This window comes from Aythya fuligula, chromosome 25 (genome assembly GCF_009819795.1).
Source record: "Aythya fuligula isolate bAytFul2 chromosome 25, bAytFul2.pri, whole genome shotgun sequence".
In the NCBI taxonomy this organism is placed as follows: domain Eukaryota; kingdom Metazoa; phylum Chordata; class Aves; order Anseriformes; family Anatidae; genus Aythya; species Aythya fuligula.
In genome coordinates, this window is record NC_045583.1 from 5,189,329 (window position 1) to 5,205,976 (window position 16,648).

A 16,648-nucleotide genomic window follows, 5' to 3' on the forward strand; every position below is an offset into this window, starting at 1 on the left:
CTTGGCACGGGTCTGGGACCCTTCACAGGAGGAAGCAGCCTTCCCAACATCAGCTTTGTAAAGCTAGAGGCCTGCCCACTAAAACCAGGTTTTCTGTTTAAAAAAAGGCCTAAAATCCTCATTTTGTAACACCCCAGACATTAACTGATGTTGACCTGTGTGACAGTTTGACACAAACCTGGGAGATTTCCACAACTTTGGCTCGTTTCTGCTTGTCCAGACAAGGGGCCTCACGCTGTGTCAAACATCGGACACTGAGGCCGCTGGGGAAGCCCCATGCTTTTGTTTTCGGGGCAAGAATATGCACAGCAGTAAAACAGGGATCGCTGCAGTAACACATCCGAGACCTGTTACAAGAGGCCCTGCATCTACATTCACAAAGCCAAGCCCCGTGCCAACATTTTGGGGTTTTGCTGAAGCCAAGGAAGGACCAAAGCTGAGCAGGACACATCTCCCAAATACTCATAACACCGCTTTTATCAGCCTGACAGAAGCACAGGGGATGGAAAGCGTTTGCCACAGCCCCTGCTTTTGTTTCCAGCGGACTGTGGCACGAAGCCTCCTGCAGCCCAGCCCTGGGCCCCTCGTGAGATCCCTCGATCCCTTCCCGAACCGATCACCGTCAGGAAGCTGCTTCCCCCGAGGAGCTGCGGCAGCTCGGTGGGCGATCGTGATGAAGTTCAACTCCAGCCTGGTCAGGCTCCCTCCAGCACTGACAGGCTGATGTGTCAGAGGGAGAAAAGGACCCTGAAAAATTGTGTCAGAAGCTGGGGCAGAGGGAGGAAAATCATTTAAAAGCTAAACCCATCCAAAAGTGATCATATGGAACGGGCTCAGGACAAAGCAAAGATGTCTTATATCCTCTAGCCTTCCATAAACAGCTGACTGGTCATATTCAAGGGCTACAGGTTGCCTTCTATCCAGATTCCTGAGCCAGCTGACAGTCACTAGGGAGCTCAGTTCAGCCCCTCCTGGGATCAATCCCTACAACATTTGCCCATCTCCACCTGCTTGCACATGGTCCTGGGCAGATGCACAGAGCTGGAGCTGCTTTGTGGAGGGGGAAGGCAGCACAGACACGAGTTAATGCACCCCGGGAAGCGGGCTGGCAGCAGGGCCGAGTGCCGAGAGCCCCCTCCTCCTGCGGGAACACAAACACAGTTGATTCCCCTATGCAAAATTCATTGCGAGCCGCAACGGCTGCGTGCTCATCTCACAGCTGCAAAATATTTATGAGCTGATTATGAAAAACAAATTGATCATTTTAGCCCTCAGCCAAGTTTGGGAGGACTCAAATATTTATGCGGACCAGCGGCGCTGCCTCCTCACGCCTTCCTTTCACCTTGCTTCCGGAGCGGAGGACGGAGCACTTCGGGTCCTCGCCCCCAGCTCCCTGGGCAACGCATTGCTGTGTGCTTCAGTCATTTCCCTGGCTTGCTCGCAGAGTTCACATCTGCCAGCAGCTGGGGACACGGTGGGTTCGTGCTCCACGGGACGGGAAGGCTCTGAGCAGGCTCCTCCGCAGCACAGAGCTCTGCTGTCAGCGCGAGCCATGGTTCGGGCCAGACGCTGGGAGCAGGGGAGCTGCTCATCCCTGCATCTGGGAGCGGGGCTGAGCCTTGCCAAGTGAATCATTCCTTCCCCATCCCACCCTTTTGGTGGAGCCGGCGCCACCTTCCACTTCCAACAAAGGGCATTCGCAGTGCTCTGCTGGGGAGGGATGTGACCCCTCTCGTCCAAGCAGCAGATTTTCCTGCTGCCTCTGGCCGGCCAGGCTAGCTGAGCAGTCACCCATGGCCCAGAGCAACACTAGCTTGGCCTCTGCCACAGATCCCATCTGTCTGTGGGCACGAACTGGTCCCTCCCCGCGCTCCCAGCGCCCCGAACAGACACTCCTTCTGCTGGCAAGGCCAGTGGGAGAAATCCCTCGCTTGTTTGCTACAGCCGCATGTCGCAGAGCTGCGTGTGGATCACTTTCTTCCTCAGCTGCCTGCATAAAGACCATTAAAATTAACAGAATAATGCGTATAAATCTGCCATTGTTTCTCCTTGACACAGAGGAAGAGCCAAAGCATCGCTAACAGGGGTGGCTCAACAAGGTTTTGTATTAGCCTGGTAAATTTGGAGGCTGCAAGTCGCATTTAATTCAGCCCAGCTGCATTATCCCATTCAGAGGACTAATTAAGCCTCTAACAACAGCACTACATTTATGTTTCAGTCTCATTGTTGCCATTATGACCAGCCGGATCAGCCCCTCTCTGCACATACAAATCACTGCAAAAAAAAACCCCAAATGTTCCCTGCAGGTGCATCTTCACCACTTCTTACCAGGCGTCACAGAAGCCTGCCTCGCAGTATTTCAGAGCGAGAACTGCCTGGCCATATGAACCCAGCAGCAGCTCCCTTTCATGCTGCTTCCACAGAAAAATGCTCTGCCCCATGAAGGTGCCCCTCCTGCCGACAGTTTTGAAGAGTGCAACCATTGCATGTGCTCCAGGAGTCATAGTGAGACCCTAAATATCTCGGTACAGAGCCCTGAGATGTTAAAGAGCAAACCAAGCTAAAGGTTTGAATCCCCAGCTGGTGGCTTGACCCTCTTCTTGGGAGAATGGTTAGGTTCACACAGGAACCTGAACACCCTGCAGCAGCTGCTGCTATCTCACAGATGGGAAACTGAGGCAGGGAGGATAAACACTCATCCAGAATCATTCAAAGGGGTCAGTGACAGCCAGGAGACCCCAGGGCAAACCAGTGCTCTAGCTGTAGGGCACTGCTACACGATGACAACACTCGCACAAGGTGTTTAAATTCATCATGTCAGAAGCTGGGAAAACATGCCAAACCATCAGGTTTTGCTAATACCGATCTTTTTCTACACTCGACCTGCTCCATTGTGGGCAGATGTGAATTTTTCACGTTCTTTCTATGATTTCCTCACCTAAACATGGTGTGAAGGGGAAGCTGATTTCCCTCCGGTGGCTTGTTAGGCTGGCGCAGGGTGGAAGCGATGCTTTTTGTTTACAGCCAGGGAAGGAGCTCTGCAGGTTGCTTTCTCCCAGCAGCGGAAGCACAGGCACACGAAGGCCTGACCTCTGCTACTGGTGAAGCTGTGCAGCCCTGCAGAGCCCAAGGCTCCTTTCCCTTTCAGCATTTGACTGTAAACAGCTCACTTAGGCATGAAGAGCACAGGAAACCTATCTGGGCCTTTCAAACACACTTTCTGCTATGTAATCTTTCACTAACAGCTGCTGTACGACCAGTCCAGGTACTAACCAGCAACGCCTCTGCAACCGGAGCACCTCCAGAAGAAAACCAATATTTGGCAACCCTGAAACACGCGGGGAGTGGGAAGGAGCAGGCACATGAACTGAAAGATGGGCTCGCACTGAGGAGGGATTCCCTCTTGGCTTTCAGCATCTTTCAATACCTTCAGCAGAGGTGATTTTATCTCTGAGGAGGGATAAGAGAGGCAGCTGAGCCTCAGTTGGTGAGCGGACAGGCAAGCAGGGGGCACAACCATCCCACGAGGCAGCAGTTCCCGACTGCCACGAGTTTACACGGCCGGCACACCCAACCCCTCACCCCCAGCACACGCCAGGGTTTTTTATTTCCTTTCAGTGTACAAAGAGTGGTTCATCTGAGCTTATCTCTTCTGCAGCGCCGCTGCTCTACCAGCGGAGAATCATCTCCAAAGAATGTTTCAGTAATGCTGCGGTGCTGGGTTTCCGAGGGACACTTAATCTCGCCTGAGTGGCTCACTAGGGCCAACTTTCTGAGCATGAAATATTTAACTATCCACGAGCCTCCTGTAGTACAATAAAGTGACTAACAAGCCTCTGAAATAAATATGGGAAGAGGGAATCGGGAGCTATTAAATACACAGAGCAGCTTAATTACTCTCTTCTTTCCATCTCCGTGAACCCAGGACACTGCTTGCCCCCCAGCAGCTGGGACCCAGAAACAAAGCCTCTGCTCTAAATGCTGGGAGCCTACAGGGGAAGGATCGGAAAGAGGTCTGTGTGAAGACATGGGGACCACTTATCAGCTCTCCCTCATTTTTGTGGAGGTAAAACTTGGCTGGCTTGCTTATGAGAAACCAAGCCCTGCATTGAAGTAACTTAAAACAATAAGCTTTGAGAAGCCCCCCACTTTTTGAGAAGCCCCCCACTTCCTGCAGTTTTGCTTCTCCCTCCACTCCAGTTAAGTCTCTCTCAAACGCAACTCAGCAGTTGCCTGTGGAGAAGATGTGAGAGCTAGCAGAAGCAATGAAAACCACCCAGGACCCCCTCCAAAGGCCAACACAGGGGAGAACCTCGTGCTCTGCAGACCCATCCCTGGCACAGGAGCTCCTCAGCCAGCTCAGCCTTACCTCATCCCACTCCGAAGCGAAGGACGGGGACTTCTCCAGCCTCTTCTTCCCGGTGCTGCAGTTCGAGAGCGATTCACTCCGGCTCCCCATGGCATCGTCCTCCGTCGGAGAGCAGGTCAGAAGATCCGAGTCCGATTTGGACAAGCTTCGGCTGAGTTTGAGCTCGGCTTTGGGCTTGCTCCCCGGGTGGGCTCTGCCCACAGCGCCACCTCTGTCCCCCTCGTCCTCGGCACCGCCGGGGTGCTGGAGCACGTGGGGCGTGACTACAGTTTCAGGATCCGCCCGGTTGGCGTGCGTGTGCTGGACGGTTGCATAGACTGCTTTCTGGTTTTGGTCTGGAGAGCTGGTCCGTACTGATCCAGAGGCAGGTAAGGCAGCATCCTCCAGCTGCATAGCAGGTGGGTGGCTTGTAGCTTCCGTGCCTCCTTTCTCCGCGGAGGAAACGAGCCTGAAAGGATCCTCGCTTATTTCACAGATCGGGGAAGAACCGTGGAGCAACCCTGAAAACTGCTCTGGAACCTGGATGTCCTGGCCGTCTGCAGAGTCTTGGCTGCGGCTGCCACTGCTCCTCCTGTGGTCTTCAAGGGGATGAAAACAGAAGGGAAAAAAAAAAAAAGTTAAAAACCATAGAAGAAGCAGCAAAATTCCAGCTCTCCCCCTGCCCTCCCTCGGTGAGGGAGGGAGAGATAAAGAGAGAACAGTTCCGTATTGTTCCGCGTGCTCAACTTGTACCCAAAGTCATGGCATTTACGAAATTCCAAACACTGGCCTGATTTATGCAATCTGGCAGCTCTCCTTGTTGTTTTATTCCTGTTAACACTAACTATCAGTCCTTGCTATATAAGGCTAAGAGAAGTGCTAACTATATCCTGCAGAGAGCAAGTGAGGTAGGAGAAGCAGAGACGGAGGCTCCTGGAACATCTGATGCATTTCCATAAAGGCCGAAGTGTTATTTAGAGCAGCGCTCCCTGCTTTTGGCACGAGCTGCAGGGTGGGAAAAACTTCTGGACTGCAATCAACCTGCGAGTTCCAAAATCCGCTCCCCAAAGAAAAAACATTGCTTTCCTCCCTAGTGGTTTCCGAGTTTAACCTCTCCTCCTTACTCAGGGGAGAGAAATAAACAGTTTACGCAATAAAAATCTCGATCAAAAAGGCTCTCTCCTGCAAGCCAACCGCTGAGCACAGGCAGGGCTGATCTGTTAAGGCAGCGAGCTGTGGGCACTGCTGGCTGTCCCCGAAAGAAATGTGACACTTCTCGGATACTCCTGCACTAACATCTTCGATATCAGGTACCGTGGTCCTGGATAAATCATGAATAATTGAGCAATCCCAATTGCCAAGCATGTGCAGCAACAGATGAGTACTCACCTTAGTTATGTTACACACACACATTGCAACTGCAAAAGCAAACCTTTGGAAAGCTGAGAAATGCAACTTCTGCTTCCCTCCATCCCCTATGTACCTGCGTGTAGCTGTCTGGAAATTTTAACTCTTCTATTTACTGCCTAGAAGCATTCTTCAGTTTGAAGACACACAAAACTATGCTGTAAAGGAGCAATAAAACAAAGCACCTCAACAACACGGCTCTGAAATAGAAAGATGGTATTTAGACATGAAGAGGAAATTCCTCGGTTGGTATGTGAGACAGCAGCTCTCGGGAGCCAAGGCAAAGGAATCCTCATCTCACTAAGAGGCAAATCAAGGAACGAACGTTGCATATCTTTAACAAGCAGCCACTATTAGCAGCAACAGGGCAATCAACTCCTTCCCCCCTGAGTAGCTTTTCCAGCACTGGGCTTGACCAGGTCGTTTCCAAACACTAACATCTGTTTTTGTGGTATGTCCTCACACCAGAAACGAGGCAGGAAAGCACCCTGAATGAGCCGTTTATCTCCGCACACCACTTCAGATCCTGGGGTCTCACACGCCCTGGGTTTGACGAGCACAAGGTTAGTCCCTCGCAGGCATTTGTTTACTCCACAGAAATGCAAAAGGCAGCTTGCTGGATTGGCAGCTGAGTCAGGAACAGCAAAAGCCCGAACGGAGGTTAACAGCCAGGGCAGCGTGCCGGCAGACCTCACTTCTCACTGGTGTCAAGTGATGCTGGGGCTTATTTCATCCCGGATCCTATGAGTTTAGGATTCCAGGACAATGAAGTAGTTGTTGATCATCTTGCACGGGCACATACACCACAAGTGCTGTAGCTGAGGCTGCCAAAGGGAGGGCAGAAGGTGTCACCCCAAAGTCCCACCTGCACCATTTCCAAGTGAGGTTGGGGAGCACCAGCAGCACCCGATCAGAGGATTTCAAGACCAGGCTTGCAAAAAGATCTGAAGCTGTGATGCTGGAGAGAAACCTTAGAAGAGATCAGACATGCTGCGTTCATAGGAGAGACTGGTATAAGGAAAACCACAGATCCTGTAAGAGGGACACGGTGTTGACTGGACAGTCACCTTAACCTGGCAGGGAGGAAATTACTTTTTACTAATTCAAAAGCTTTTCTTCTCCTCTTTCCTCCCTTGGAGATCATTCCTTCCATGTCCCAGCTTAACCTTTACTGACATTTCTGCTGAAGGCAGAGAGGCGGCTGGTAGAAGTTCATGCCACGTGCTGGAACGCTTGGGCCAGAACAAAGTGCTCCAGATCCAGCTCCAGAGGCTCACAAAAGGGCTCCTGTTGCACAGAAATCACAGCCACCCATTCATCCTCGAGCCGATGAAGAAAGACTCTGAAATACAAGAGAGCTGCCAGGGAAGGAAGGGATGAAGCGAGGGCAACACGACTTACACAGAAGATGAGGAATGTCTTGAAGGAGGCGTTTCAGAGCGTGTAACACAGGCCTGCTCTGAAAGCTGCAGACAGAAGAACAGATGTTGGAAGGAAATCATTGAGGTGCACAGGCTGGGTGCAAAGAGGGTTCCCCGGGTCTTACCTTTTGAGGTCTCAACTCAAGGAGCCTCAGGATGAGGAGAAGAGAGACCAAAACCACCACTATCCAGTGGCCACATCAGGATGTGTACCTTTTTGGGATAGGTTACTTACATGATTCAGCTGGTGTGCTGACCCTATATATCACCAGCAGGATTTGTTTCGTGCCCCTGCATTATGAGAATCAGTTATTGCAGCTGCCTTCTGCTCAAGCTCCTCAACCCTGGAACTAAGGAGGGCATGTGCCAGTCTCTAATCTTCATCTAGAAAAGGCTCCCTGTGCCACATCACACCAGAGTTTGTCAAGTGATGGGCATACAAATCTAGCTCCTGTGGCAGGAAAGGCTAGAGAAGAGAGGGAAGCTGGCCTTTAGAGTACTACTTTAGAGGTGCAAAAATAACCTATAACTGCAGTAAAATAGAAACACAAGCTTTCATTTACATGGTGAGGTACTGCGTGTGAAATTTAGAAGTGTGCAGTGTGCCCAAGTTCTTGTTTCATCACCTTGGTCATCTGGGGCAGAATTTATCCTCCAAAAGCTACTTGAACTTGTGTTCATTTGCACGCCTTCCCCTATTGCCCTTCAAGAAAGTGCAGTGAAACACTGTCCCAGCTGCCCAGAGATCACTGATGTTACTCTGCACAGAAGCTTCTCAATACATTGCGATGGCAAAAACGCAGGCTTGGATCAAAGCCATGGGAAAAGGGCCTGTCCTGTGATAAAAAGGGAGAGCACGCAGGCTATACATAGCCCAGCAGAACCTCAACAAGTACCAACCTTTAATAACCACCAGAAGGAAGCAAGGCAGTCCTACCTGAGGCTGGTTACTGCTGACAGCACTTCTGGGTAGCTCTTCTGAGAAGCAAGACAAGCATCAGAACCCTGCCATCTCCACCAGATCTCTCTCTAAATGCAGCAGTTTTCTCCCCCTGACCAGTCCGAGCACAGCTCACCACTCCTGGCCAGTTTACAAGTCCTCTTACAAAGCCCAACAGCCCTGAATTCACGCATGCGGTTGCCCGTGGTTGCCTTACCAAAGGAGGTGGGAAAGCATTTGGCTCACACCCCTGCTGATACCCTGCCCGAAACATTAAGCCAACTTTCCCCAGTGCTCCAGCATGTGACAGCAAACTGCTGCAGCGCACACAAAAGGCGACCGAAGCCGGGCAGATAATACCACATTCATCCAGCCACTGGCCACAAGACAACTTGCAGCAAGAGGCACAAAGGCTGCTATCACAGATGAAAGACTCCATTAAGAACAGCGTGCCTGAAACCCTGCTTCTGAGCTGCCCTGAAAAGCCCTTCTCAATAGCCTGTAAGGATCAGAGTCCTTCTCTGCTGACCAGAGACTCCTCCAGAAGTCATCAAGTAACATCTAGAAGCACATCCTCTCAGATCGAGGGCCAAGAAGCAATTCAAAGCCAGGCCTCAGCCCGCTCCTTGTCCTGGAATTAAACTGCTGCCTTTGATGCTTGAGGACCCTTCTGATCCAGAGGTGGAAAAATTCTCAAACACCCCAATTTGATCTTTAGTTCTTCACTCAGCCCTCGTTTAACTTCTGCCCAAGTGACTCCACTATTCCCCAGACGTCTCCTCCCCACACATCAGCACGCACTCACAGTTCAGACTCAGCTACATCTCCTTCCCCGTGTCCTTCTGGCATCAGACCCCAGCGACTGCAAAAGCTGGCAACGTTTGCTTTTGCTCCCCATTTAATAATGCAGATTTCAAAGCTGCTCCAGCCTTGCAGAGCAGTTATGAAACATCTTGTGCAGAAAGAAGCTACCTGTAACTGCTGCGAGAAGATGAACAACACAAAGTCAGTGCTAACCAGCTGCCTCATCTCCTACTGGGGCCAAGAAATCCTAAGTCCCTGGGAGAACAAGAAGTAGGTGAAAGCTGTCAGGGGGCCCTGGGAAAGCTCCCCTGTTCCTGCAGTACATGGACCCTGCCACAGGAGCACCGAGTTGCCTTGGGAAACAGCTGGTACACTCTGGAAAACAAACATTTGAGGGTCACAGTCATCTCCCTCACAATCACCTCCTTTTTCCAGATCCAGCACCACACAAAGGGCAGTGGGAGATGGCCCTGCCAAGCTTAAGAAACACAGAAGGTGAGAAATAAACTGGCTGGGCACCTTCACCCCCCAGAAGCAGCTCTTCACCTCCTCTAAACCCAAGGCTCGTTCTCCCTGCGATAGCCATAGCACCACTTGTATTGAAGAAAGCGAACAAGCCCTGGAAGATGAGAACTCCGCTGTGTTCCTTGGATTTCTCCCACCACAGCACTGGAGAGGGCTTCAGGTTCTTTACAAACACAGCAACACTTTCCACAGACTGCAAACCGTGGAGGCACAGCCGGCATCTTCCTACTGTACAGCAAGACAGGACCGCTCTCCAACCATCACCAGGTTAAAGGTGTTCCCCTCCACTTCTCCCTGGGATGGGGATTAGAGAGCCTGCAGCACCCACATCACGAGGGAAGAGACATCAAGAACAAGCACATGCCCTCCTTTGGGATTCTATTTTTATGACTTTTTAAGCAAGCCTGGCTATGGCAGCCATAGAACGGAGCCCAACTGTCAGAGGGAGCTCACACTTGAATAATCAGCAATAGCTGCACGCTGAAAAGATCGCCTGAAAGATTCCGGCTCAATAGCTGTCACTATTCCCCAGCTGAGAAGGCAAAGCACCAACCTGAAAAGCATCCTAACTCTGCCAAAGCCACTTGCTGCCTGAGGCAAATGCTGGTGGGAAAACAATGACCTCTTGTGCCGCCCCGTACAAGCCGAGTGCAGCAGGACGCAAGGAACGAGAGCTATCGTGCTGCAAGGAGAGGAGAGGAAGAAGAAAGCTGCAGGTCTTACAGGGCACTCAGTGAGGCATCACACTGAGTCCTCGTTATCCTCTGTTCATCCTCAAAATGAGATGGTTTCCAGGTTTAGAGTCCAAACTAAATCCTCCCAAATTCCGGCTCAGGAGTTTTAAATAAAGCAAGGGATATTTTTCCTCTAAACAAATCTTTTATTGTTGTTGTTGAAGGTAAGCCAAAAAGCCCAGCGACAGCCAAACACAGGAGACAAGGTGTTCCTAGATCCTTTGTAAAGCCCAAAAGTCCCTCTGGGACGAGAGACCCGAGTTCAGTACTTAACCCTGGCCAGTTCCAGAGAGGAGCTCGCTCTACACAGGTTTATTTTCCTCGTTAGCTCACATCTCAAATTAGCTTTAATGCACAGCAGCACGTTGACTCTGTGACTGGGACAGCAGGGCTGATCATCTGCTGATACAAACACAACACCAGGACGTCTTCAGATCCAGCTGGATGGAGAACGGGGCTCACTGAGATGCCAGCGTTGGTTCAGCTCACTTGTCCCAGCACGGCACAGCCTTCCACCTCTCCGCAGTTACTTGACCGTGCACAACGTATGCTTACTTTCTGAATTAACACAGGAGGTCCCTGCAATGTCTCAGCTGTCAGGATAATGGAGTTGCTCTTCCTCCGTGTACATTTTGTACAGGAATGTTTTGATCTCTCATTTACAAGAGGGCAGATTACCAGGAAACAAAACAATTGCAGTACAGAATCCAGATGCCCCACCCAACAGCATTTAATTGTTCCAATTACTCTGCCCTCTATATTTTTGTTAAACACATCTAAGCCAAACAGCTCTGCTTCTTGGATGCTCACTTACCTTTTGTTTTTCTATCCACCGCAACTGGCTTCTTAGTTTCTGCTGTAAGCAACAGCTCGTACGGGTGTTCCTCTTCCTCGGCTCCACTTCCCCTGCTTTTTCCTCGTGCAACAGAGGCCTAATGAAAAACAGCATAATGTAGTGCTCCACAAAGCACTGCTATTTATCCCTGCAATGAAGCACAAGGCCTCTTTATGCCATGCTTTAGGCACAGAACTGGCAGAGGCGACACCTTCGCTGTGGAGTGTTATCCAAAATGTACTGCCTTTTTTTTTTTCTTAAAAAGACCACCAAATCCCTTTATTTTCTAGTATTTAAGGCTGCTGACAGCTTTCTAGCACTGACTGACTGATTTACTGATTTACTGTGCGAGGTCTGCAGACAGCCCGGGGGGTGAGAAAAGAGCTGAGCACATTATTCTTGTTCATCCCAACTCAGACTTACTGTTGCTATTGGAATTTGCATCGTCATTCACTATTTAACTACCGGCTCTATCAGGGCACGGCTGCAAAAAGAGAAAACAACAAATCCCTGCCACCTTTCCAGAATTCAGACCTAGTGTTCCTAACCTCAGGATGTACAGCATGTTTAGTACTACAGAGACCTCAGGCAACACAGTACAGGAACAGAGTTTAACCTCAGGATGCCCAGCAGTGACTGTGCTCATTTTAATCCCCAAAGCCTCTGATTAGAGCTGGTTTGTTGGCAGAAGCTCCAGCAAACTGCTGGGAAGCCACCGTCCCTGTGCAGGGAGCAGTCTCGCTGCAGGATCCAGATGAGTCTTGCTGCAGACTCGCATCCTGGTCTGCCTCAAAGCCAACTGCATTTAACACCCTTTGGGAGCCACAGGTGCCATCCCAGTACCAATGGGGCTAAACTGGGCTTCAAGGCACCCTGCCCATATGGTCGGCTGCCTTTCAGCACCATCTCCTGGCCAGACCCTGGCAGGTTGAGGCAACCCTGTCCAGAAACACAACTGCAGCAGGGTCAAACCTGAGCCTGAGAGCAAATGATGCCAGCCTGCTGCCAAGGCAGGAAGAATAGGTCTGAACACATCGCCCCAAGGAAGGCTCTCGTACTGCCCACAGGCTCCTGGAACTGCCACTGCCTGGACAGAGGGCTAAGCACCACCACCAGTTTCTTCCTCTAGGTGGAAACATCAGTTTCTTCAAGGGCAAATAGGTTCCTACCCGCCTGTGATCTAGCTAGGAGCCCTAGAAGCCATTTAGAGAGTCTTGGAAAGACACACAGGAATCCTACACCCCTGCATAAACCCAGCTGGCTTTCAAGTGTGCTTTGCAATGGGAGGAAGCAGGCTGTGCTCAAAGAAAGCAGTTATTCTATCTGCTTCGAGCATGAGCTGTCAGCCAGACCGGCTCCTCTTCAGGTGACGGAGCTCATAATGAGCAAATTAAGGAAAAAAACTTCCGACCAGATGGTGGCACAAAAACATCAGACCATAACAGTAGGTAACAGGCCCTTGCCAGAGATCTTGGAAAAATACTGCACAGCAGCAGCCTGTCATAACAGTTGTAGCTTGGACCTCCAGCCAGGCGTTAGTGTGCTCCTGAGGCTCCTGCAGATGATGAGGATTGTGTCGTCCTCTTTCGAATGCTCTGAGCACATTTGAAGACAGTAGCTCCCTGGCAGCACGCACTTCCCAGCTTTTGCTTTGTAAAAGTCTGTGTATACATTCACAGGCCTGACTGCACTTGATTTTTTCCGTTTCTTATCCTCGCAAGCCTTAAACAGAGCCTCAAATTAAAATTCACTTAAAATAAATTCCAGTGTTTGTTGGAGAACTGTGCTTACTCTGCAAGTTCTGCAACCAGGAGTAACAAAGTCAAGTACAACTTTCTTCTGACTCATCACACATACTGGTGAGCATTCAGCATCCCTTCACTATTCCCAAAGCCTAAAAATAAGAGGTTGTCAATAGTGAGTATGTCCATAAAGCGTACTTAATCCACAGAAGTGGACTTTGTTTTTGAAAGACTTTTTAAAGGCTAACTGATCTCATTTCTCTCTCCTTCCCCCCCAAGAACTGCAGACCAAACTGCAGGAATGATCACGGCGCCTTGTCTTTTGTCTGTACTTCCCTTTCGGAGATGAGTAGTAAACAAATTAAACTGGAGTCTAATTTGACAACGCAGAACCTTATTCAGCTACAAACCCAGAAGGTTTCTGCTGATAGCGAACGGCGGCACTCTCCAAACAATCAGCTCTTTTGCCTGTTTGTGCTAACGTTTCTCCACGATGGAAGTTAAGTTTCTTGTTTGTGCACATCTGCTTTGACTGATAGCCCTCATCCTGGCAAGGGAATAAAAAGACTACTTTTAAAACTCAAGTTTGGCCCAACCCCAGAACATTCGATGACTAACTATCCTGGCCCTCATGGGAGAGCCTGTTTGGAGGAGGGTAGATCAGGATGCTGCTTCAAGAAGTTTACAGCTATCCCTAAATATATTCTTGTTGGTGCCTGCCCAACCCAGAGAGAACGTGCTGGGACGATAAATGAAGGGCAGGAGTCAGAGAAGCTGAGCACCCAGAAGCAGTACACAAAGAAAAAGAATCAATTGGACCCAAACTGCCTTCTCAGTACATCTAGAAGGTCATTTCCAGGCAGCTTTACACAGTGACTATCTTATATCAATTAAAGTGGTCACAAATCAAGATTTCCCTAGTGAGTCCCTTTGTGCACAAGCATTTGACAACAAGGTTGCCTTTAATGGATCCAGTTTCCAAAGCCTTTAACGGCAGGACAACACAGGAGGTGTTCTATAATTAAATATGGCAAAACAATTCAACAGGAGCAGTCACCACACATTTACTGCCATAAACGAGTTCTGCTTCCCAGTTGTGCTATCCAGATCTCTGCTCAGAGCCAGCCGTGTGACTGGTTATATCATACGCTGGAAAACCATTTCAACAGCTGCAGAGAGACCAGTCCACAAGTTTGCGCTCTGTTTATGCACCATTTGGTGCTTCACTTTCTATAAAAAGTCAGTTCTATTAAAGCAAATAATGTATGCTTATGTGTAGATTTGATATACTTCAGAAAGCAGATGGCAATTACGCCTTGTAGGAAACCCAGTGGATCAACACCTTCAAAGCAAAGCATCTAGTGAACTGGAGTGTGCTCTGACAGCCAAAGGCAGCAGACACTTCACTTGTTTTACGTGCATCTGACTGCACTTGGAAAAGTGAAGAAATGCACAACGTTTGGTTTTGCTTTGAAGTTTTTCCAGGGTGTGAGAGGTTTGCAAGACACATTTGTGGTTACACGCACCTCCACCCCCATACTGAGGTCTCCCAGAGAGCCCTCACATCTGAGTTCGTGGGCTGGTGAATGAAAAGGAGCAATAGGAAGCCCAGGAGCAAGAACACAGAACAAGAGAGCTTGAGTTTAATTAAAAAGCAGCTCACATAAAATGACCTTTGCAGAAGACAGCTTTAGCAAATGCTGGGCCAGAATCTTGTCTGAATTCAAGACCTTGATCCCTGTTCAGGTCAGTGGGATCTACAAGCCCACGCATCTCCTCCACAGCTGGAAGCTAAGAGGAAGCAGGAACTAACGCCCCACTGGATTTTAGTCTCAAGTGAAGATGCATTTGGTGGGATCATTACAAACAGGCAAAAGTCCATATCACAACGTGATACAGAAAAAAAAAAAAACTCTTCCTATGGGAATTCCTAACCAAGAATAGGAAAGCAAGGCTGAGGTCAAAACAGAGGTGCCCTGGAAGAACCACGCAAAGGAAGTTCCCATGGCAAGTAACAGCAACGCTGGAGTGCAAGAACACTTCACAACCCAATTTGCAAGGGAAGTAATATCAAAATTGGCTCCTCCCAGATTAGGAGGACTGATCTTTAAACCACATTCCTGTAAAGCATCCCAGATCAAGTGTCACGTACCTCACAGGAAGCACCATGACCTATCTTCTTCTCCGTGTGCTGCTCTTCCTCTTCATCAGGCGGCGGCTTGGCAGGCGGGGGTGGCCGTTCTCTCTGCAGTTTAGAAGACCACTGTCAGTATGCTGTGCTAGAACACGTCCCCTTCTGCTTCCACTGACACTACATCCACGCTGCTGCGAATACAGCAGCACAGCAGACAGACTGCCCCTGCTCAGAACACTGCCCACTCCTCCTTCACAGCAGTAGCACCACACGAGGCCAGCTCAGACTCACAGGAGCACTGTGCTTTCAGGAGAGTAAGACTGCTTGGGTGGAAGGTGGCATTGGTTTATTGATTCATGATTTAAGGCAGTTCATTCAGCCCCAGGCTGGTAATGTCTATGGCAGAGGAATACACAGTGAAGATCAGTAATGAACTCGTGCAGATGTGCAGGGAAGGACTGCTCATTGCCTGTGTCTTGATGAAACAGTAACAGGAATGCATGATTCCAGAGGCACCTCTTATAGTGAAAAACCCCGGAGATTAAGAGACAGTGCTGCAGTGCATTCCTCAGCTATGCCAAGACTGCCAGTAGGCACTCAGAGCAGCACTGCCTTGTCCTGGTGGAGAGCTAAAGACATCCCTAGGTCATCTCCTGCCCTGCAACAGCTCCATCTAATGGCAAATGGAAACAGAACAGACAGAAACCGCTCATTTCAAAATGCTTGAGTAAGTTTTAGGAGAAACTCCGGCAAGTTCCTAGTGCAATTTCCCCTTTCTTCTCCCTTTTCACTGCAGTTCAGCGCCATCTCATTTGGGATACAGCTGAGCTTGTCTCACATCAGTCGCAATCAACCCAGGACAGTATAGAGGTGGGTATAAGCCACTAAGATTTAGCTAACAAACACATTGCATCTTGTACTGCATACTGAAAAGATCTGGCTGAAATGTCCATTTTCTAAAGCTTTTGTTTCATTTCTACTCTATTTGCTAACAGTGCAGGAAAAAGGTTGCACATCCTTACAGAGAGAGAGGAAACATGGCTACAGTACCACCAACAGTTCGATTGTTCACTGCTGCTTTGCCTTTTGTCCAAAAATACAGCCACAGAAAAGGCTTTGCAAGAACAACCAGAAAACAAATCCTGAAGCTGACACAGCATGTTCTAAGGCCAGCATCCTGTCTGCCCATAGCAGTGTTACTACTGATTGCTAAGGAGGCAGCAGATGCAACTAACAGAGGGTGACGAAGACCTCTCCAGAGACAGTTCCAGCAGCTTTGCATTGCCTTGTGGAGCCTTGAGTACCCTCTACAGATCCCTGCAAGTAATACACAAAAAAAAAAAATGCTTCTGCCACCAACTAGTTGACCACAGGATACTCTTAAAGATAACTTCTTGGGAGCCTTGTCTGGGGCAAAGCAAAGAGAAAGATGAGAAATGCCACACAGAAAAGTTTCCGAAGTTTTTTCCCTTGACAATAAGCTACCCTTCAGCTAAGTGCCATGTTCTGACAAGCCAAGACTTACAACTGCCAGAAAGCATAAGGATGCAATGCTGGGTGAAAGTCAGGCATGAAGAAGGGACCACTTGCCATGCTGCGTGGTGGTGTGGGTAACGGTGGCTTATCTGCACTGTCCTGTGTTGATAGTGGCTGATGAGAGATAAGCTCAGCTCTAACACAAGCAGAAGAGGTACCTGCCTGCTCCGATCAGCGTGAGAGATGGTTTTAGAGATTTCTCCAAACTGAGGAACTGGCAGC

The 16,648-nt window shown here is 49.5% G+C and overlaps 1 protein-coding gene across 3 annotated transcripts in view; it reads right to left on the minus strand.

Moving 5' to 3' along the window:
• Positions 1-16,648, minus strand: part of ANKS1A (ankyrin repeat and sterile alpha motif domain containing 1A) — a 104,513-nt gene that overhangs the window by 49,634 nt on the left and 38,231 nt on the right. For all 3 annotated transcript variants that reach the window (XM_032203383.1, XM_032203382.1, XM_032203381.1), the window contains 3 exons: positions 14,909-15,001; positions 10,994-11,111; positions 4,370-4,947 (listed from right to left, as the gene is read on the minus strand). In XM_032203383.1, the coding sequence (XP_032059274.1) occupies positions 4,370-4,947; positions 10,994-11,111; positions 14,909-15,001 (789 nt within the window). The remainder of the gene's footprint in view (positions 1-4,369; positions 4,948-10,993; positions 11,112-14,908; positions 15,002-16,648) is intronic.